Consider the following 23,180-nt stretch of genomic DNA (forward strand, 5'->3'; position numbering starts at 1 on the left):
TGACTCTTCTAAAAGCTCTAGTAAAAGTCAAGAAAAAGAAAAAGAAAATGATAAAAATGTTGTCACTTCTAGTAGTAAAACTAGTGACATCAAATACTTTAAATGTCTTGGGAGAGGCCATATAGCTTCTCAATGTCCAACTAAAAAGGTCATGATTTTGAGAGGACAAGACATTTATAGTAGTCTTGATGAATCTAGTTCTACCACTTCAAGTGGTAGTGAGACTAGTGAGGAAGATCCTAAAATTGAAAAGTTATATCCTGTGGATGGTGATCTTCTTATGATCAAAAGGCTTCTTGGAAGTCAACCTTGTCCCACTTCACTATCTCAAAGAGAGAACATCTTTCATACAAGATGTTTGGTTTCTAAAAGAACTTGTTCTCTCATTGTTGATAGTGGATCATGTTCTAATTGTTGTAGTACAAGGTTGGTTAACAAGTTAGCCCTTACCACCATTCCTCACCCTCACCCTTATAAACTTCATTGGCTCAATGAAGGTGAGGAATTGGAGGTGAATCAACAAGTGAAGGTCAAGTTTTCCATAGGCGATTATAAAGACAAAGTTTTATGTGATGTGATCCCTATGGAAGCTTGTCATATTTTGCTTGGTAGGCCATGACAATTTGATAAACAAACTATACATGATGGCCTCACTAACAAAATATCCTTCACTCATAAAAATAAGGAAATTGTTTTTAATCCTTTAACACCATCCCAAGTGTTTGAGGATCAAAAGCAAATGAAAAAGAAAAGAAACAAAGAAAAGAAAGAAGGAAAGAGTGTGGATAAAGGGGACTCCACTAAGACCTTTATGACAAAAGAGAGTTATTTTATGACCAAGCAAGACTTGAAAAGAACTCTCTTTATTCACAAAAGTCTTGACTCTTATCCTAATGCTGCCACTTATCTTAAAGTTGAGAATGAGGAACAAAATGAATTTCAAGTAAAGAATTCTTCTCAACTTCGAGATATAGTGAAGAAGGAGTGGACTATACCTAGTGTTACTCCTTATACTACTTCCTTGAAGGTGCACAAGGAAGGAAGTATTTCTTTAGATTTCATAAAGCACCCAATTTTCGGTTTACATTGTTTAGTAGATATAACTTGTAATCTATATTCTATGTTTGATCTTATGGGAAGTTCTTATTTTTTTGAACTTAATATGCTTCCTTCCCTACAAGACAAAAATAGATTATATGACTATGAGTATCTAATAAACAATCAAATCCAAAATTGTTTAGGACGTTTTTTAGTAGTATTTTCTTTATATTTTAGGAAAAGCCTAGGATACCATTTAGGGTACTTTAGGCAAGATATTGTAGTGTTTAAAAATCAGTCTTTTCATTGTCTTAGTCATAGTGTTCTTACATTTTTAGGTTTTACTTCTAGGTTATGCTTAGAAGAGGAGCCTATTTCTAGAGAGTCTAATATTTTATCTTTCTTTGTTGGGTTATATACTAAGACTCCTCTTAGGATCCATGATCTTTTATCTTATCATGTTACTTCTTATTCCTTGCATGTTTTATATGTAGGTGTTAATTTTTCTTCTTCCATTCATCCTCGAGATTTGAGGACAAATCCTTTTCAAGAGGGAGGGGATGATGGAATCATGCTTTGGAGTGCAAGAGGTGACATACTCAAAGAACCAAGAGGAGTTGGCTAGACATGAAGGTTTGGGCCAGTCAGGGCCCAATGGGCTTGGTGGGCCTAGGGTGCTTCTCACTTGGGCTTGATTGATTATACACCATGTCTAATTGTACTTTCTTAGTATAGGAATCTATTTTCATGTTGGTCTTGTATTTTGACCATAGATTAGGGTTTAGGTGTTTTGGGCTTAATTTTGGGCTTCTTGGGCTTTGGGCTTTTGATACCCAATATTGGGCTCATTCTTCTTCTTATATTTTTTTCTATTCATTGTATTCATTAGACCAATGTATTTCGGTCATTAGAATAGGATTATATGAAGAAAACATTAATAGGAGAATTAGGTTTCATTTAGACATCATTTAGAAGTAATTTGAGTTGAATTTGAGTCACATGGTTTGCATGGGATGGGTCCGGCCATGTGAGCTCCAAATTCACCTCAAATCACTTCTAAATGACACCTAAATGGAGGTAGCATCCATGTGATTAAGTGAGGTGGCCAAAGTTTGAATTTCAAATTCAAATTTGAAATTCAAACTTGGCGCCACTTTTGTTCACTCAAGGTGCCGCCAAGTAGCTCTAGTTTTCTCCTATAAATGCAACTTCCTACAACTTGTAATACACTTTTGAATATATGAGAATTTTCTGAACTTGTTTTCAGCCAAATTCCCTCAAGAGTCACCGAAATCATCCAAGAGAGAAAGCCTTAAGAGAGTGCCTTCAATTCCCTTAGGAAACCTAGCTTCCTACTCTTTGAAGTGTGCAATCCCTTGAGAATTGTGTTTGGATGTTTCCGTCAATGGATTAGAGCTTCTAATCCTCACGTATTCCTCTTCTAAAGGTGTTCAAGTTCTCGGTCCTAGCTCCTTGATTGAAGATCCGTACATAAGGAGAGCTAAGGAGAAGCTACATCTTCCACTTCTCCTAATCTCTTCCATCACGTTCAAATGAAGAAGTATCATAATCCAAAACAATATTTAAGAATTATATCGAAGGAATCAATGTGCACACTTTTTTTTTTTAATTAAAAAGAAAAATGTTGTTACGTTTCTCAATAAACCTTAACCGTGTCTTTTTGTTAACATTTTCCTATCATAAAAAATTTGCATGGCCATTAATTTTTTGCTATGATTTTTAGTGGGAACGTAAAGCTACCATACATTTATGAAGCATTGTCGGAGGGAAAGGGAAGGTGATAGCAATTCTTGAAGACAATTAGCAAAGGCTAGTGTCATAGGGTCAGGTATGGGCCCATCGAATCCCATGTGAAAAACCATAATGGGCCCACACGCCCTTCGCCGCTGCTCACGTGCCTGCTCACACACGCAAAGCCCAAAGTCACGCCTATTTATCTCAGCCTCACGGACCCACCCTTCACCAAATCTTATTCGTTTTTCACCAAATCTCAAGCTAATTTAACAGAATGATGCTATGCTCAACCTAATCATACTATATAATACTTTTTTTTTATCACTCCCCTCCTACATCCATCATATTTCGCCTAATTAGTATCCTAATCATCAACTTTGGTATGGTGAACCTAATCATATTAGATAAATTTTGAAATGTTGACGAGAGAAGTTAGAGCTGTCAAGACGGGTCAATCTGATTCGTTTGATCCAACCCACCTTAATTCACATTTTAAGTAGATTGATTTGATTTGGTTTATCAATCTTAAAATCTATAATTTTTTAATCCAATTCGCCCATCATAGGTTAGTGAGTTAAATGGGTTGGTCTACCAATTCACCTATTTTTTTTTATAAAAAATTTAATTTAAAATAATCACTAAACGAAAGGCAAAATTGTCAAATTAAGTATCACGTATATAATATTAAACTTAAATTAAAACGTGTACAATTTTAAATAATCAAAAAATAAAAATAAAAACCCTTAATAATAGTGATTATTCATCAATATTTAAATTTTATTAGAGGTTTAAGTAAATAAACTTATAACAATTTCATATTATTTGACATTAACTTTATTTTTATCTAAAAAAAATTATGGTTTACTAAAATAATACATGTATAATAATAAATGACTAAGTGGGTTGTTAGTGAGTTGGGTCGAAATGTTATAAGTGAGTTAGGTGAACAGTCTGACTCATCATGAGTTTAGTCTGGGTGGGTCGGGTCAAAAGTGGGTCTGATCACAATTTTTTTGACCAATTATGAATTTTTTCATTTTTTGGCCCAACCTAACTCGTTTTCAAGATGGATTAAGTTAGTTCAGGTTGAAACTCACTTTGATGACTCTTGTAAAAACTTTTTATACTAACATTGGATAAATTAAATATATATTTTATTATGTTTTTTAAAATAATAAAACAAGGTAAATACATATTAGTAAATTTTTAAAACAAATATAAATAGAATATAATAAAAGGTCTTGAAAAAATGAAAAAGAAAAAAGTCTTATTCATGATGAAGTAATAGTGGTTTGTTGGTTCCATTTGCATCCACTTGTTGGACATGTGTGAATCTTTCGGTGCCAGAGTGACAGCTGCATTATTTGCACTTGTCCATAGCTGTGACTTTATTGTTTGCACTTCAATAGTTAAACTAACACGCACGATAGTACCCTACCCTGTGTTGTGTTGAATGATGAACATGAGATCATCGTTAATCTTAGAAAAAGTGAATTTGCAAATAACATCACTTCAACTAACACCTTTAATTAAATGGGATTAGAAAATGAAAAAAAAAAAAGAAAAGTAACTTAGGAAATGGACAAAACTAAAAAAGAAAAGTGAGTCCGCGTCAGGCGAACCAATGAATGCTTGGGCGCGCCACCAGTTAGTGTCGGTTTAGGAAATTCACTATTTACTTTTCATCAAAATGCGAGTAAAGAGGTCAAGAAAGCGATACAAGTTGTTATCACAAATTGCCATGAATATTGATTTTTATTTTTCATGATAAAACGTGAGTATCATACATTTTTTTTTTATTGAAATAGAAGTTACTTTTTTAAAATATTAATTTATCCCTACTTTATTTTTCTACATTTATTTATCCAATTTTTTCCCTTATAATTGCTAAATATCAACCAAATATGTTTAGAGGGATAAGATTTCTAGAAATGTAATATTATCCTTAGAAACAAATGTTCCAAACTATACACAATTTAAGAAAAGGAAAATGAGTTACGCTATCCCATTTTGGATGAACGTAAAAAATAAAAGAAAGTGATGCGTGTAAAAGTTAATGTGGTAGAAAAGAAAAAAAAAGTGAGGTGACAAAAATATAAATAAATAAATAAATATCCATAATTCATAATAACTTGTAAAAGGTAATCACTTATGACGATTTTTATGATTTCATAAATAATTAATGTTACAAGTATATTATTATTAAAATAAAATAATATCATCAAATCTTAGTTAAAGTGGAACTCGATATTATAAATAGAAATGAAGAAGAAGAAGAAGAAATCCTAATAAAAATGGTTAATGAGTGATGGTGGTGAATAAAAGAAAAGATTATTAAAGTGATTATAGTTCCGTAAGCATAATTTAGGGTAATTAAAAGGATTAAAAGCGCACCCGCCTTTTCGGTTTTCTTGACGTGAGTGTGTACACACAAACACACTCCCATGTGACTCTCTCTCTCTCTCTCTCTGCGACCGCTAAATCTAAAGCACAAGGGTTATCAGATTCCGACCGTCCCAATCGATGTGATACAATCCCAGAGTCCAAAATGGCGGTGTGAGTTGTTAAGTGTTAGTTGTCAAGTGATTTTTGTCGAACCACAATGAAGTCCTTTTCCTTCAATGCCTTGTTCCTCTTCATCGTGTCACTGTTCCTCAGCTCCATTTCAGCTTTTTCTCCAACTGGCTCCATTCGCCACCCCGTCAAGTTTATCATAGGTTCGATTTTCTCATTCATTCTGGGTTTGGTGTAGGTCGTGGAAAGGTTAGGACTTGGAAGGAAAGATCAAGGCTTGCTCCTAGCTTTTTGCTTCATTTCATCATGTTGGGTTTCCCAATTTTTGGTTTTCAGGATTGGAAAAATGGAAATTTCGGATGCCTTATGGCTAATCGTTGCATGTTGGCTTGTGGGGTTCTTTTGGTTTCATCTGTTTTGCTTTGCTTGCAAGTGTGGTTGATTAGTACTTTTTCTTTTTTAATTGTGTCTGTTTCCGCTTTGCAGGAGAGGGAGAAGAGAATTTGGGTCCATGGAAGAGTGAATTTGCCCGGGTGGCTCCAGCACCAGGGCCTAAGGGTGAGGATGTTCTTATCCTGGCGGCTAACAGGACCAAAAGGCCTGACATTCTGCGAGGATTTCGACGCTACCAAGGTGGCTGGGATATTGCAAATCAGCATTATTGGGCTGTAAGATTACTTCCTTGATCATCGTGTTTTAAAATGGGTGGATGATTTATTCTATGATCAGTGTCAAATCCATGTTGAGAAATGAAGTTCTTGCATGTTGCCTGACAATTCTTTTTGGACATCCTAGATCTTTGTTGTATTCGATTGAAATGGAGAATCAAGAATGCTATTGTTCTACACGTTTCAACTGTTTTCCTGCTCATATATCTATCATTAGGAAATGTGAACTGAATTATCATCATGATTGATATCTGGTAACTAAGGCAACTTTTGAAACTCACATGAGTGATATTTTCTGTAATCATAGTCTCAGGGAGCATATCGAAGAGATTTAACTAATTATTTGGACTTAAGAAAATAACTCATGACTCCTATAAGTTCTTATTTGGGGTAACTTGTCAAATTTATAACAAAATCTCTAATGTAATAAGAGATGATTAAACGAGTGTTTCATTAAATTGTTTATCCAAATAAACCTTTACTGTATGCCTTCTTGCCACTGCTGTATAATTAACAACCGCAAATGTACATCTATATGTAAACTGTATTTCTGTCTTGGTTTTGTTTTGCTCTTTCTTTGACTTTACGATTCTTTGAAGTTTGGAGTCTATTGTTCAGATTACTCGGTGTGTTCTACCTTTAGAAGATTCTTCTCTTCTCACTTCAATTAACCATTATATCTGCAGTCAGTTGGATTCACTGGTGCGGCTGGTTTTATTCTTGCTGTCCTGTGGTTTATCTCATTTGGCTTGGCGCTTGGGATACATCTATGCTGCGGATGGGGAATTAACATCAAGGACAAAGGATCAAATCGTTCACAAAGGATTTGTCTCATACTGCTTATATTGTTCACTTTTGCTGCAGCGTAAGGCTCTATTTTGATGTTCCCCTTGTTAATTTCGTGCATGTTTGGTTCTACGTCCAGAGTACTTGACCCGCGTAAAAAACGTGAAAACAAGAAGCTAATATTACTTGCTTCTCCGTCAAATTGATGTGAATTTGTTAGAAAACATGGATCAATGACGTGAATCTAAACACACTTTTTCATGGGATGCTGTATTTCCTCACAATTCCCCTTGTTCTTCCCCCCTTTATCAAGATGTGGGAAAATTGTTCTTTAATAAGCCTTTTCATGGACGGTTACCACATTTTCTTCTGCATTTGTAATTAAAAATCATGTGCATGGATGTTTATTATTTTTCAATGAAAAAAAAAATAGCAATCTTAATGATAGTTTGGTAATAATGTCATTCTGTTGCTGCTAAATTTTGAGAATTGGTCTTTGCGCAATACATGTGAAATTTATGTATATTGCTAGCTCAAAAGTTTTATTCATCACAAATTCAAACTTGGTTACTAACATGCCCCATTTTCTAATCACACAGGACTGGATGTGTCCTCCTTTCTGTTGGGCAAGATAAATTCCATGGTCAAGCGTTGGATACCCTCCATTATTTTGTCAATCAGTCAGATTATACAGTACAGACTCTAAGAAATGTCACAGAGTATCTCTCCCTTGCAAAAACTATCAATGTCACCCAGATTCTTCTCCCATCTGATGTCATGGATGGTATTGACAAGCTCAATCTGGATCTAAATACTGCAGCAAACACACTTTCTGAGAAGACAAATGAAAATTCAGTTAAAATTCGAAGAGTATTCAATGACGTGTATGCAATCATAAAATATAAAGCCCTTCTTTCTAGAATTTGATATTCCATCCATTGTATGATGCTAAACTTGGTGCATTTTGTAGGCGGACAGCTTTGTTTGTTGTGGCAGCTGTGATGCTTCTTCTGGCTCTTGTTGGACTACGTATGTGTTGATCATAAAATCTTGAATAAATTGAGTTAATTATATATTTAATTATTTATATCCCTGAACACTTCTCGGTTATAACTGACACTTATTTTTGCAGTCCTGTCTGTCCTTGGATATCAACATGCAATCCTCATGTAAGTTATCTTTGCTTATGGTCCATTGATATTACCTTTGTTATCGTGCCTCGTATGTATATGAAGGATCCTTGTTATATTTGTTCTTCTATCTGATTTCAAAATGTTTTGCAGATTTGTTATCTCTGGATGGTTACTGGTTGCAACCACATTCATTCTTTGTGGAGTATTCATGATCCTTAATAAGTAAGTCATTATATACAATATATTTCCGTTTATCTTATTACCAGGAATTAGTAGGAACTATTCACTTTCTACTTTCTAGGCTCCCTCCGGGCATTCATGTGCCATTAGAGGAAGTTTGTTGCATTCAGTGCATCCAATCCCTCTCCTTCACCTTCAATTCAAAGTTGTATCTCCATAACTAAACTTGTCCGGGCTGATAACATGTATTGTAATGAAATCCAATTTTCTTTATTTTATGGAAATTTGTTTCTGTTCAAAATCTAAAATTAACAACCAGACCTGACATAGTAAATTATTTCTATTACAGTGCAATTTCTGATACCTGTATGGCTATGGGAGAATGGGTAGCAAATCCTCACACCGAATCTGCTCTTAGTAATGTCCTTCCGTGTGTTGATCAGACAACCACAAACAAAACACTATTTCAAAGTAAACAAGTGGTCACCAATATTGCGAGTGTTGTCAATCAGTTCATCTATAACACTGCAAACTCAAATTCAACACAAGGTAGTCTGGGGTACTACAATCAGTCTGGGCCTAGAATGCCATCTTTATGCTACCCTTTTGACTCTCAGCTTCAAGAGCGTCAATGTACAGATCAAGAAGTTTCTTCCGCCAATGCTTCAATGGTATTTTTTTTTTTCATCACTTGGTTATTATTGAGCTTTGCCACTTGCTAGCTTTTGGTAGCTTTCTTTCCCCTTGCCCACCAATAGAAAATTCACGTGTGTTTGTGATAGAGAGAACTGTTGGTTCTTTTAAGCTTTGAATTCTAGTTAAATACTGAAAGGGATAAGATTAGATTGCTATGCACTACAATTGTGTATCAAATAATTTGTTTAATAGGAAATGATTTACTATATATCTTATCTTTTATCTTTTTTGGCGTTGGATATTTGTGGCATCTGAAACCTAGGCTTATTGGTGTTTCGTTCGGTACATGCATGACTTGTAACTATTTTGATTATTTGCCATATCTCTTAGTTTTACTGTTGAATTGTTCTAAATGTTTTGTATTATGTTCCAGACAACGATATATATAGAATCTCATTAAGTCCGTTGTTTAAACTTTTCAGGTTTGGAAGAACTATGAATGTGAGGTATCTGAATATGGTATTTGCACCACAGTTGGCAGGGTGACCCCCGATATTTACTTGCAGTTAGTAGCTGCAGTGAACGAAAGCTATGCATTAGAACATTATACTCCACCTTTACTTAGCCTTCAGAATTGCAATTTTGTGAGGGACGCCTTCACAGGAATCACTTCAAGCTACTGTCCTCCATTGAACCATTACCTTAAGATTATTAATGTAGGACTTGGCCTAGTTTCCGTTGGTGTTCTACTTTGCCTTGTTCTCTGGATACTCTATGCAAACCGCCCCCCAAGGAGGGAAGTGTTTGAGAAGTCATCCTTACCAGAAACAACCACAACTTTACCCTTGTCAAATGCAAATAGTCAAGTATAGTTTGTACAATAGAAAATCAGTTCATAAGGTAGACTATTACTGTTTTACAATTCCCTATTATATTACGGGAAGAAACAAAGATGGAGCGAAGCTGCATCTTGGGTTTGAAGAGTATATAGCCAAAGCTAGTGTACTGCAACATTTTGTCCATATAAAGAAAGAGCATTCTATTTGTTTGTAGCTTTAGATTTTTGGCTTCCTAAATGCTGTGCCTGGTACCACACTCGTAGTCAAGTTTTGTTTCTATAATAAACTCAGCATAAAGAATAAAATCAATTATACTTTTACCCAAGTTAAAATTAACTTTTGTTTACGTTGTTATTTTTTTTCTCTAGCAAGTATTTATTGAATTTCTCCGAACAAATTTTTTTTTTTATATAATTTTTGTCATCCTATCAGGTGAAGAAGTAAAGATTCATTAAAATCAATATTATGTGCATATATTTAGTAGTAAGAAAATCCTCAGAAGCCATTGTAAGTGAAAGTTCCCGTAGGAGACAATTATTTGCATTAGCGTGATCGTGTTCTCTACTATGGTCCCTAACAGACCTTAAAGAAGGTTTACCTAAAAGATCGGCATTAGTTTGGGCCAGACGAATTTCCAGTCTGAAGCTTAAAAGACTAAAATTGGATTTGGAGCAATAAATCCAGAGAGAATATAATATACATAACAATTTCTGAATGTAATGTAATGTATTAGAATTAGAATATTGTTTGAAATTATTTACTCCATCTTTATTGGCAGTTGGGAAGACAAATAAAAAAATGAAAAACCCTGTTTGAAAATGACACGCATGAAAGCGAAGTGGACTAAAAATTTACAGTGCGTCAAAATTCAGAAGGATCAAACAGGTTAAGCTCAACGTCAACGTGAACGGCGTTCTCCTGTGGTGCCAGAACATCGCTGACGCCGTGAACAACCACCCTGTCGTTGAAGAACACGTCGGGGAAGAAAACCGGAACTCCGTTTAGAGTCAGAATGCCGCCTGATCTGGTAATGTTGATGGCGAATCCCTCCAAGAACGTCGCCAACTCCGATCCGTCGCCGAAATCCACCAGATCGTTCCACAGAAGCCGGCACGGCACCACGTGGCGCCGAAAGAACGAAGGATACTCGCCGATGTCGCCGATGCGGTTCGCCACCATCTCGTCCGCCGGAGCGAACACCGTGATTCCGCCCTGCTCCGCCACGCCGGAGAGCTGCATTCCGAGAAACGAAGCGACGACGGAGTATCCGCCCGATTTTAGGGCTTGGACGGCTTGGTCGAACGAATCGGAGGCGGCCGCGGTGTGGTTCTTCCCGGAGCAGGAGGAATTGGAATCGGGACTAGGTCTTTGAGTGTTGAACTGAAACGTAGGGTCAAAGAAGCGTTCGATTCCGTAGACTAGGAGAAAACCGTCGTCGTAGATGGGAGATCCGGTGAGCCTGACGTTGTTGATGGAGGTTACGCGGTCGGAGGTGGTGACGGTGAGGGACTGGCCGGGGAGCATGGTAGGGATGGTGGCGCCGGCGGTGAGGAGGCGGAGGCTGGGCGGCGGGAGGGGGAGCGGGGCGAAGTGTAGGCGGAGGAGGTCGAGGGAGGGCTGGCCGGACTTCTTGAATGCGGTGTCGGAGGGGGCGAAGACGGTGGCTGAAGGCGACTGCTCGAGGAGGGTTTCGGCGACGATTTCAAGCGTGAGGGACATGGACACGAACCCTGAATCGGAGAGTACGTCGGCGGCGTCGAATATGGCTTCGCGCGGAAGAGCGTCGCTGAAAGAGGGGAAGGAGAATACGAAAGAGAGAAAGAGCAGTGGCAGTGCCAAGGGCGCCATTGATCAGCCTCTTGTTTTGGCGCCAACTCCAATCTTATACGTGCCCTTCTGCTATTCGTCGCCGCCACTAAGTAGTTACACAGTTCGTTACTTCTTACTTCTTTCCCTCCCTTAAACACTCTCTATTATTTACATACACTTTTTTCCAAGTATTTCAAGCCCTAATTTTTCTAATTTCATATTTTCACAACCAGTCCTGTATTACTTTATTTTACTTTACCATTTTATTTTCTTTTTTACAAGTGTTTATGAAAATAAAATTTTACTTAAATAGGCACATTATTTTATAATTTATATTTTTTTTAAGTATCTATTACATATTTATATGAGTTTAATTTTTTATGTACATTTAGTGTAAATTAAAAAATTATTTTAAGTGTGACTTTATTAGTACCTCTTTAGTATGATGGAAGAAAATAAAAAGAGAGAAATTTCGAAATTTTAGTAAAAATAAAAGTGAAAGATTTTTTTTTCCTTTTTGAGTTTTCATCTCCAAGAGTTAACTTTTTTTTCTCATTTTTCGTTCCTTTATTTCTTTTCTCTAATTTCATTTTTCCATCTAATCAAATCTATATAGGTAGAATCACTGTGAGTGTAAAAATATCATTTCATGGTTGACTTTGAGTAGCTTCGAGGACAACAAGCATGGGCCCATAGCCATGACTAAGGTGCTTGAAAAAATAAAAAAGTTGTCTGGATCAACTTTAATGTTAGAAGAAATTTTTTATTTTATTTTATTTTTTAAATTCCTTCAACAAGTACTCCCTCCTTATGTGAATATAAGTAACAAAAAAAAATCACATAAATTAAAAGTATTATTTGCATCATTTAATTTTGTTAATCTTATCTTAAAAATAACTTATTTTCATAAATTATCATTCTTAGAATAAAAAAAGAAAAAAGACATTGAAAATACAGCCTCAAGTAAATAAAGGAGTATTTTAGGATGTTAGTATATCAAATAGAGTGATATTGATTAAGATTTGCTTATATTTAATACCAACAAATTTGAATATTTTGTTACTTATATTCAAATCATAGAGAGTATGTTTCCACTTCATCCTCTTAATTTCCCCAATATTCCTTCAATTTTCAAATTTCAACTCATCCAAACATTAAGGCTAACAAAAAAAAATAAAAAATTAAACACCTATTTGCATTTGACCTCTACCGTTTACTCATATTCATGAATTTAGAGCAATAAAAGACATTTGAATTTTTTTTTTATTTGATTCAAAGAATTTCAAGTTATTAGATTGCAATAATTAATAGAATACTGCGTTAATTTTCATTTTACCTTTTCTCACAACAATTTATCAGATATTGATTTGTTAGATGATATTTCCTTTAAATTTGAAGGGTTGCAAATGAATTTGTTTAATAAATTAATGTTAGCTATTGAAATCTTTGAGTCTGTCAAATTTGCATATTATTGTTTAAATGTTTTTATTACTTATAGAATTTTGCCAAATGTGTGTGATTGTAACATCGATTAAAAGGAATTCTTCAAAATTGAAATTAATAAAAACATATTAGAGGTCATCATGTCTAAACATAAGGTTAATTGGTATGACAGTTTTCTTTATTGAGAACGATATATTAGAAAATATTGATAATATTATTAATGATTTAAATTATTTTTTAACATAATTTGTTTATTTTGTTTTGTAGGTGACAGGTAATAAATTTTAGTAGACAAAATATTGTGTAATAAAATTAAGCAGCTATTTTTGTAAAATGTATATTAATATTACCCTTATCTATTATCTCATTCTTTGCCCTATAAAATATCAAAATGGGTATACATTTATTTACTCCATCAATACTACAATCAGAGTATCATGAAATTTACGAGAAACAGTGTTTTTTATTTTTCTAGCTAAATTAAATCCAAAAATCTATAGTTATATTATCATCTTACCCATAATCATGAGTGATTCTCTCCTCGTTTCATTTGTGAAAAATACTTGACGTATATTTATTTTCTTTTGGCTCTATTTTTCTTATTATTATCTCCCTCTTCAATTTCTATCATTTATCATATCTTTAATATTCTATCTTATTTTTTCATCTTTCCAGCCATACACCTTCATTGTACGGAAGTATTTTATTTTAGGTGGTAATAAGGATAGTAAAAGACAGCGCAGCATCAACTAGAAATAACTATATAACATTGATATGCAAATATCAACATGTTAGTACAGTGGTTAGCTTCACGATTTCAACTTTTAAGAGAACAACTCTAAAATTAACATGTCATTTTTAGTTTCTTTTCCTTTATTAATGGCGACACGAGGGTTTGAATTTATAAACCAAATTAACAAATCTACTAACTCAATAATTCAATAAACACGTAAGTATAATTTATGGCCATGTTGGCTTTTCGTCTTTTGACTAAAAAGTTTCTAAATAAGTCAAAATCAGTTTCATCAGGCACCATCTTTCATATTCCTCCGTGCACTTATAAACTCCTAAATTAGTTTGGTCGTTCACCTACACAATAATTCGAATCTGATTAATTGTACCACGAGATTTGCTTAGTCCTCCATGATTAGAATGGAGCAGGAGCAAAAAGAACCATCGAATAATCAAAATATATATATTCTTATAAAGAGAAGGTGAGATCATGTATTAAATGGGATATATTGACATTATGCATGAGTAAAGTCCATATCATTCAACTTTGCTCAACCTAACCAGTCAAACATCATAATTGTTGTGGGTTAACCTAATGCTTATGTTCTTAATTTCTTATGATAATTAATATAATGACGTTCTTGAATTTTATAGTCAATGACGCTGACTGTTATTTGATTCAACTACCAGACTGTTTTTATTTTTAGGCATATTGGGTCTAGTTCAAATCCTTTTGTATTCAATTAATGGAACTTGAAATTAAGACTTCATGGTTTTTTTGTTTTTTTTAAGGGGAAAAGGTGGGTTTAAAACTTAAAAGGAGCTCACAAAGAAAAAAGGGAAGGGGTGGAGAATATATGCATGAAAAAGGCAAACACGACACTAGATGGAAATAATCCAATATGAGTAAAACTTTTGCATTTAATTTTATCTATTTACTACTACTAACACGATACTTCACCGTGTTATTGTTGTTGTTGTTTTGTTTTTTTTTTAATCTTATATCACAGCAGATACTTCAACTTTAGAATAAGCTTTAATTAATAAGAGAAAATTAAATATGTTTTTATTAGTTTTACTTGATGGGGTTGGTGAGAAAATGATATCATGGAAGCAATAAATGGAAAATGTCGCGAGTCAAAGGAAATTAATTGTTCTGTATAGTGTCAAATGTTGTTTGGTTTCTTTTTGTTAGCAACTAATCTATTCAAATTTTGTCTCTGTCATGAATATATAAATTTGAGTTTAATACACATACATATTCATACTATAAACGTACGTATAAGAAATCATTTTTGACATAATTTTTTAATTTTTTAATTTTTAAAGTAATAATTAATTATAAAATCATGGTAATTGACGTTATTTACAACAAAAAAAAAACATAAAACGTTAAAAAAAATAGTAATTGTTTTTTTTTAACAATATATCTCTTCTTGTTTATTATTCTTATGATAAGGACTTCCTCTGAAATAACTTAGTGAAAGTCCAAATATTCAAAGAATTTAATGTATTATTTTAATTTTAATGATGTATGAGGAAGGGAGAGATATTAAACAGACCTAGAAGGAATGTGTAATAATTGATTTAATAGGAAATAAAGTGAAATAAAATGGTATTTGTAATTATATGGTAGAATAGAATTAAGTGAAAAATATAGAAAAGTTAATATTTTAAAATAATATTTTATATAGTTAGATTTTTATGTATAAATAAATAATATATAGTTACTATTTTACCTTTTTTTTTTTATAATGATGTGTCGAAGTTGAATTTTTTTTTTTTTAATATAGTAGCATAATCTATTATACTAATTAACATAATTGATTAAACTATCCTATTATTTATGTTATTCTTATGCAAATTGTATTTTATTGATAATATGTATTAATATGATCACTTATGATACCTTAATCTATTTATGTTCTTTTTACATATTTTATTATCTTGATAATATTGAAATATGATGGTCACGATAATTTCTCATATAAAAATAAAACATACACATAATTATATTTTTCATTTTATTCAATCAACCTCAATTTCACACAATCTCTTCTTTGAAAATGATATTTTTACAATCTATGGATTCACATAAACTTTAACACACTTTTTCATAAATCACTTTTATCAAACATGAATATTTTTATTAAATCCCTTCTAATCAATTTTCCTCTTTTTAAATTCTTCTTAAATCATATCTACCAATACAAAGAAGAATCAATTATATGTTATGTTTGGATGTATTAAATCTTAATTTTTTAGAGACATATTTCAAAAATCTCACCATAGTTACATTTGATCCTAATTATTATAAATATATTTAATTATAATATTTAAATATTTAACATTGTTTTATTTAAGTCGATAGATAACCAAGCAATGATTTACATATATCTAATTAAAATAATTTACTCTAATTAACTTTGTCTTAAAAGTCACACAATTTCTAAATTTTGAACATATAAATACCAACAAGCTTGTATAACTAATCGATTTAGCTTGCCTTAATCCGCTTTTAAATTTGAAGGTACAATATCATCGGGTTAAAGTAATGTAAAAAAAATACATATACCATGAGTAACCTTTAACAAAAGTCTCTCTCTATATATCACTTTGAAGATTGTAATAAGAGAATTAGGGTAAAGTGATATATCGGTAATACACTAATATATACAACAGAAATACGCTAGAGTGACGCTTTAAAGAATTGGGGTGCATGCCTCACGTGCACGAATAAATGTCTTCTACCGTTCTATTCTATGTACAAAGCTTTTACTTCAATATTTAAAAAAGACTATGTCTGTTTTTGGTTCGAAGGTCGAAATAGAAGGGTTGTTTGTTTGTGCTGAAAGTGAAAGAATACATTCCTATTTCCAACCAAGCCCAAGAGAGGGAAATACTTTTTATTTTGTGACCATTTTAAATTTATTCAATATGTTAATAAAAATTTTATTCAATATGATTTCTGGATGTTTTAAAGTTACTTTTTAATAAGTAAAGTCCACTAAAAATATTTTTTATTTCATTCTTAGTGCTCAGAACACTATGTTCCCTACTACAATGAATTGGGTTTCTGTTCCGTATAGGCTATAGGTTGTATAAATTAGAGGGTGTGTAGTTAGTTTGTAGTTATAGTACATCAATAATAGTTAAAAGAGTAAATTGTGGGGAAATGCAATAAAAGACTATATATTTTTTATTTTCTTTGAATTATTACAATAAACTATTCCCATTAATTTTTTTTCCAAAAACTCGTAAATTATTATTTTTATAAATTGAATTGCTTAAATTATTTTTTCACTTTTATCAAAGCTTACTTAAAAATATTAAATTTAAGTTAAAATAAGAAAAAATTAAATTTATATTTTAGAAAAAAATAATTTATTTTCTATCTTAGACTTGTCTCAAATTCTCAATCATGTAGATAATAAAACTTTAAAATTGATATAATAAGAAATTGATAAAAAAAATATTTAATGATAAAATTTTTAGGAAAAATATGTAATGAATTTTAAAATAATTTTTGAAAATCTGAAAATTAAAATAACTAATTGTGATACTAATGTTAATTAAACTTTTAATTAATTTTATTTATTTTGTATTTTATATATTAAGTATGCAACTTCAAATACTAAAAAAATATTTTTTTTAAAAACAATTCATTTATATGTTTAATATAAATAAATTATTGTATTTTTTTCTATACTTCTTATTTTATGTACCATTAAAATAAAAATGAATTTATTTTTTATGCATTGCTAAAATTTGATATTGTAAAAGTAAATAAACATACTATATATAACCATTTATATTAGATGATGAGATAAAATATCTTTATATTGTTAGTGTATAAACTAATTTCTCTAAAAATAATAATAATAAAGAATAAAAAATGAATGTTTTTTAGCATTATTTTCTAGCCAACATTATAATATGCATAATAATAGTTTGCTTTAAATATTAACATAAGTTGTCAATGAAAAACTCTAAATGTATTTAAAGAACGACCCTAAAGAACTACATCTAAATTTTATCTTAAATATTATATGTATCAATAGTCATTTTTTTTATTATATTATATAATTATAAATGATAATGTAGAATAAATTTATTGATTTTTATGATAATTATATTTAAAATTATATGTATCTTAATTTCTTATTAATTAATTTGTTAATATATACATTAACGATGCAGAACAAGTGAATTCAACAAAATAATCTATATTTTTATTATAAAACATTTTCCATCGTTGATGATCAAGTTAGTTTTTTCTCTTTAATTCTTTCAAAGTGAGATAGATGTTTAGTTGTTAATTGAAATATTTATGATTAAAATTATTTTTAAATACATGTGTATATATGAATAATTTCTATTGTAATATAAAGTTAGTTTGATTAAAGATATTTTACAAATTTAAAGTACACATAAAAACGAAAATAAAAAAAGATGAAACTGAAAGAAATGGGATGTTGAGAAACTTTTAAAAAAATAATTTTATTAAAGAAAATCAGTTAAAAATATCTTTGTAAAAAAAACAGTTATTAAGACAATAATTTATATATGTGTGTGGATTATCTTTATTGAAAAAAAAAAGAATTATTAGAACTATATTTATTAAGTTCTGAAATCTATTGTTATATAACTATTAGAGTTGATATAATGATTGAAATAGTTTATATATATTGTCTTAATTTTGAATTGTTTTTGTCATCATAAATTTTATTTATTAAAAAAAGTTTAATTATATTTTTAGTCCTCTAAATTTAGAGTATATATTTTTTTATTTTTTAAATTTAAAACTTATAATTTTAGTCTCAAAATATTAAAAATTATTATTTTTATACAAATTTAATTTATCTTTTTAGTTGAAAATTTTAAAAAAATTATTTTAATCTCTCATAACTACTAATAATATAAGTGGGCAGATGAACTAAAATAACATTCTTTTTAATATTTTGGAGATTAAAACCATAAATTTTTAATTAAAAAAATTAAAAATTATTTTGAGTAAAAAAATATATAAAAAAATTACAAACACTAAAAACACCAAAAATTTATTATTACATCTTGTTTTTAGTATAAGAATATTAATTGTTAATTTTTTATATTCTTAATTTATAATAAGACATTAATTAATTTCTCATGAAAGAAAATTCATTCTAAGTCATACTTATCGATGAAAAAAATAATTAAATTTAATTATATAGATATATATATATAAAATAAAATTTAAATGTGTAACATCATTAACTAAAATTAAATTAATTAAATAATTGTATAGATATGCATAAAATAAAATTTAAATGTGTAATATGATGAACTAAAATAAAGTTAATTAATTTGAATGAATTAGTATTAGAGGGATGAATAAGATAGTATACAGAGAAGAGGAGATAGTATTATAGTTGCAAAAGTTGTAAATTAGCTTAAAAAAGATATTTTTATTCAGTTGGGACACGTTGATGGCACAGTATGTCGATGTGGGAGGTAGTTAGAGAAAGGACGAAGGAGAGAGAGTTGAGGGTAGAAAAAGAATGAGAGAGTTGAATCATGGCATTGCCATTCGCATGAAGCTCCCATTCTCATTCTCATTCTCTTATCTCTCAATCAACCTCATTCTTCATTCCCATATATAATAAAACCTGTCATTGTATCTGCCTTTCCACACTCAATCTCTTGCTTCGTTCCCAAACCTCTTATTCCCCACAAGTTTCTACAAACCCCTTTTTCATCAGCTCACAAAACCTTTCTTAGCTTCAACAAAATGCGATCCCCTTCTTGTAAGATTCCCTTCTTTTCTCTTTTTAACTCATTCTCTGAGTAAAGGTGCTCGCTTTTTGTTCTCTTCTTCATCTGGCTTCCCCCTTTCACCCTTAACTTTTTCTGGGTACTTTTTTTTTTTTTTTTTTTCTCTCTCTCTCTCTAATGTTTCTGCACTTGTTTCGACTTACTGGGGGTGCAACCCCCCTCCCCCTTTAAGTTGCTGTGTTTCTCACTGTAAATACTAATTAATTCCTAATTCTATGACATGAATTTTGAAATTATTTGATTCAGTTTTATTCATGTTTGCAACAGTTTGTGAGATTCGATTAACTTTATTTAAAAAAAATATATATTTTTGTTGTTGTTGTGGATGGGGTGTGTTTGTTCCACTTTTGGACCTTTGTGTTCCTTTGTGTTTATGATATTGACCTCCTGTTTCTACAAGCATTATGTGGGGTCCAGCTAACTGGGAATATCTGCATGAAGATAAAATTCCCAATTGAATGAGCACTCAAATGGGAAATTGACCTTTTCTATATATGCTTATCGATGTTGCTAACATCCTTTTTTTTGTTTCTTTACTTGCATGTGGCATTCTTTTCCAGAAATTCTGAAGGGTATTTACTTGGAATTTCCTTGGGAGTATAGTGAATTGTGGTATTAGGTGGGAAAATATGGGGGATCACTTTGAGTTGTTGGTTGATCGATTGCTTACTGAATCCACATTAGAAGCTGCGCTTGAAAGCAGGAATAGGTCAATGCTGGCTACATCCTCAGCACTGAATGATGCAAAAATTGATCTCAATTTGAAGAAGATGGGTATGGATGATATAAAATGTCCAGGGAAACTGGTAGAATGCAGGATTTGTCATGATGATGATGAAGATTCCAATATGGAGACACCCTGCTCCTGTTGTGGTAGTTTGGAGGTTAGTTCTTTTACTAGTATATTGTGCTTAAGCATTTTAATTTGTGGTGGCGTTATTCTTAACATGAATCCGTGATATCTGTGTTTTAAAGTTTAATGGAAAACCAACAATTACGAGGGACACGAATTTACTGATGTTAACTAGTTTATTTTTAACCATAAAACCTTTTTTTTCTTTCTTATCTGTAATTCAGTTATATGATTGCATTTGTAGATATGAGAACAAATGAACAATTATCATTTTAACATGTCAGTTACCAAGTTACACATAAAACACCTCCTTTCCACCCAAGATAGCCAAAGGATTTTGGTAATTGGTGAAATGCTAGGAACCAAAGATCTTTCTATTAGAGCATGCTGTATTTGGTTTTTCATTTTATTTTAGTTTCGCATATATTAACTACAGGTATTTTATCAAACTCTAACAATTGTTTGGTCTGATCATAACTCATACAGAGTAATTGCTGGATATCTTGATCAATTTTGTATTTTATTAATTGAACTTTTGCAGTACGCCCACCGCAGATGTATACAACGATGGTGTAATGAGAAGGGTGACACCACCTGTGAAATATGCCACCAGGTAATTTGTTCTCATCCCTAATTCTCGTATTCTTTCTGCATACTTTTCAGCATCTGGATTATTTGGGTTTCGGGTGTCATTACATGTCATATCTTTTGACCTGATTTGGTTAATTGATTATTTTCCCTATAATGTAAATTTCAGCAATTCAAGCTTGGTTATACAGCTCTGGGTAGTCATTATATTTGTCATATCAATTTTCACTTGAATTGTTTGTAATTGATTATTTTCCCTATATTGTAAATTTCAGCAGTTCAAGCCTGGTTATACTGCTCCTCCACCACTCTTTCAGTTTGGTCGTATTCCAATGAGTTTCAGGTAACTCTCATGCAGTATTCTTATTTTTTTCCCCACGAGTTAACATGTGAACATTATTTTTCTCTTTCAGTTTTCCAATGTGATCCTGTGATGTTTATGTCAGGGGAAATTGGGAGATTTCAAGAAGAGATTTGAATAGTACTCATTTGGTTAGCATGGTCCCCACAGACCAGAATCTTACGAGTTCTAACTATGATCAGTATTCAGCCTCTGCTACAGGAAGTTTGATTTGCTGTCGTTCAATTGCTGTCATTGTAACCTCTCTCATTTCTCCTCTTATGCATGTATGATTATGCCTTTACACCGACTGGCTATGACACTTCCAAATCTTCATTGCTTCTCTTGTGTAGTTCATGGTTCTTCTGATTTTAAGACACACACTTCCCCTCGTAATTAGTGGAAATAAGGAGTATTCTTTCCCACTCTTTTTGGTACGTTTTGCACAATTCAACTTTTAATTTTAGCAAGAGTTTTAGATCATACTTGTACTTACCAAGGTTTATTCAATTTAATGGAGTTTTCATAGCTGTTATTATTTCGGACTGCCGGAGTTGTTCTTCCCATATACTTCATGGTTAGAGCTGTGGCATTAATCCAGCGGCATCGGAGACAGCATCGAGTAAATCTCTACCTCTTACTCTACCTACCATGGGTTAATCTGTGGTTTCCGTCCCTTGATTCATATTCACTATGTCATATGAATCATCTAATTACATATAATGAAGTCTCTTGTATTTTTGCTTTGCCATTTATAACTTTTAGGAGCATCTTAATTCCTCAGCCAGTTCATCTGATGATGAAAGCGAGCAAGCAGATTTACAGCCTCAGCCTCATGTCATACATGTACTGTAAAACTTCTGTAGCCAGTAGCTATTTGAAATATGAAAAGCTCTTGCTTTTAGATGTTGCTGCACTGTATCTTGTGATTTTTATGAAAATTGGATGGAGACAACTTCTCTGAGAATATTGAATTTGCTACGGATGGCTACACTGAAATTCAGATGTGCAACATGTGTCTCGTAAGAGGGCATTGCATGCCATTTGTATTACCAAGTCCCTGTAATAGCTATTCTTTTGAGAAGTCTTGGCAGCAACAAGTTATACATTTATTATTGTTTCTATTTACTGATTGGAATTGTTCAGATGTACAGATAGAAATTTATAATTATATAGAGAAATTACATGGGTAGATAAAAAAAATGGATGACTTGTATACATTGCAATGAAAGTTAAGTGGGTACTTTCGAGGCATATATTTCACTAAAGGATGCTAACTTCGTCTAACATTTTGAGTTTCATTTTACTTGTATGGTTAATTAATGAAAAGACATAGAAAATGACTGTGTCTGCCATAATATTCTATGGCATCCTTGTTGGTCACTCTTTTTCGACTCTCAAATAGCCCTTCTAATCTGAGTCATTGTTACCTTGATCTTTTCATATTTTTTTTCTCAATCCCTTACCAAATTCTGTTGTCCTCTACTTCACTATACGATTTTCCTTGCCAAAAGAATGACCACTTGTGGCACCACTCAATAATCTAAATTAACAACATAGTCCTGTCCATGATTCCAGTTACAGGAGAAAAATGAGGGTGTAGCTTCCACTAGGATGAACGCCTAAACCAGTACAGCACCCACAAATTGTCATTATTGAACCAAAGTTCAAAATGATATTTATTCCTTTAATCGTGACATTCAAAATCTAAATCTAACTATACTTTTAAGCACGATTTTTTTAATTAAAATTAAAATTTTATTTTAGTAACTCACTGACTTTTAGATTAGAGGAGTGTTTGATATATGAATTTTTTATTTTTCTGAAAATTTAATGTTGAAAATATTAATTTTTAACTTTTGATTTATTATTTAAAAAATAACATCCCTAAGAAATATTATTTTCAAAAATAATTTTTATATAAATTTTACATGAAATTACTTCCATGAGAAGTGGGAAATTAATTTTCTTGAAATAAAATAAAATTTTAATGTTATAAAGATATTATATTACCTTTATTTTGATTATTTAATATAGTAAAATTACTTGATT

At 31.6% G+C, this 23,180-nt stretch overlaps 3 protein-coding genes across 4 annotated transcripts; 2 read left to right on the forward strand and 1 right to left on the reverse strand.

Moving 5' to 3' along the window:
• The first annotated feature begins 5,177 nt into the window (after positions 1-5,177).
• LOC109791139 (uncharacterized) lies at positions 5,178-9,768 on the forward strand. The gene is made up of 9 exons (XM_020350403.2): positions 5,178-5,510; positions 5,794-5,975; positions 6,662-6,840; positions 7,361-7,645; positions 7,732-7,790; positions 7,894-7,930; positions 8,045-8,116; positions 8,424-8,745; positions 9,193-9,768. Exons 1-9 carry the CDS (start codon positions 5,396-5,398, stop codon positions 9,580-9,582), a joined length of 1,641 nt encoding a protein of 546 aa, XP_020205992.1. The 5' UTR covers positions 5,178-5,395; the 3' UTR covers positions 9,583-9,768.
• A 488-nt stretch (positions 9,769-10,256) lies between these two features.
• Positions 10,257-11,496, reverse strand: LOC109791137 (putative fasciclin-like arabinogalactan protein 20). Its single transcript, XM_020350401.3, has one exon. It carries the CDS (start codon positions 11,395-11,397, stop codon positions 10,411-10,413), a length of 987 nt encoding a protein of 328 aa, XP_020205990.2. The 5' UTR covers positions 11,398-11,496; the 3' UTR covers positions 10,257-10,410.
• A 7,503-nt stretch (positions 11,497-18,999) lies between these two features.
• On the forward strand, positions 19,000-22,256 carry LOC109791136 (RING/FYVE/PHD zinc finger superfamily protein). Of its 2 annotated transcripts, none has more exons than XM_020350400.3 (8): positions 19,000-19,319; positions 19,908-20,231; positions 20,742-20,813; positions 21,067-21,131; positions 21,235-21,385; positions 21,482-21,562; positions 21,658-21,750; positions 21,894-22,256. In XM_020350400.3, the coding sequence occupies exons 2-8, from the start codon at positions 19,977-19,979 to the stop codon at positions 21,981-21,983; spliced, it is 807 nt and encodes a 268-aa protein (XP_020205989.1). In that variant the 5' UTR covers positions 19,000-19,319; positions 19,908-19,976; the 3' UTR covers positions 21,984-22,256. The 2 variants fall into 2 exon arrangements, with proteins under 2 accessions (XP_020205989.1, XP_020205988.1); XM_020350399.3 differs by having other exon boundaries at positions 19,002-19,319; positions 21,064-21,131.
• Positions 22,257-23,180: the final 924 nt, after the last annotated feature.

Source organism: Cajanus cajan, chromosome 7 (assembly GCF_000230855.2).
Source record: "Cajanus cajan strain Asha chromosome 7, NIPB_CcT2T_4, whole genome shotgun sequence".
NCBI classification, from domain to species: domain Eukaryota; kingdom Viridiplantae; phylum Streptophyta; class Magnoliopsida; order Fabales; family Fabaceae; genus Cajanus; species Cajanus cajan.

Coding starts and splice junctions, on each gene's coding strand:
- LOC109791136 (XM_020350399.3), top strand. CDS start 19,977: ATGGGGGATCACTTTGAGTTGTTGGTTGATCGATTGCTTACTGAATCC. Junction 20,814..21,063: donor CCTGTGAAATATGCCACCAG/GTAATTTGTTCT, acceptor TGTAAATTTCAG/CAGTTCAAGCCTGGTTATAC. Junction 21,563..21,657: donor ATTCTTTCCCACTCTTTTTG/GTACGTTTTGCA, acceptor GAGTTTTCATAG/CTGTTATTATTTCGGACTGC.
- LOC109791139 (XM_020350403.2), top strand. CDS start 5,396: ATGAAGTCCTTTTCCTTCAATGCCTTGTTCCTCTTCATCGTGTCACTG. Junction 7,646..7,731: donor CGAAGAGTATTCAATGACGT/GTATGCAATCAT, acceptor TGCATTTTGTAG/GCGGACAGCTTTGTTTGTTG. Junction 7,931..8,044: donor TATCAACATGCAATCCTCAT/GTAAGTTATCTT, acceptor AATGTTTTGCAG/ATTTGTTATCTCTGGATGGT.
- LOC109791137 (XM_020350401.3), bottom strand. CDS start 11,397: ATGGCGCCCTTGGCACTGCCACTGCTCTTTCTCTCTTTCGTATTCTCC.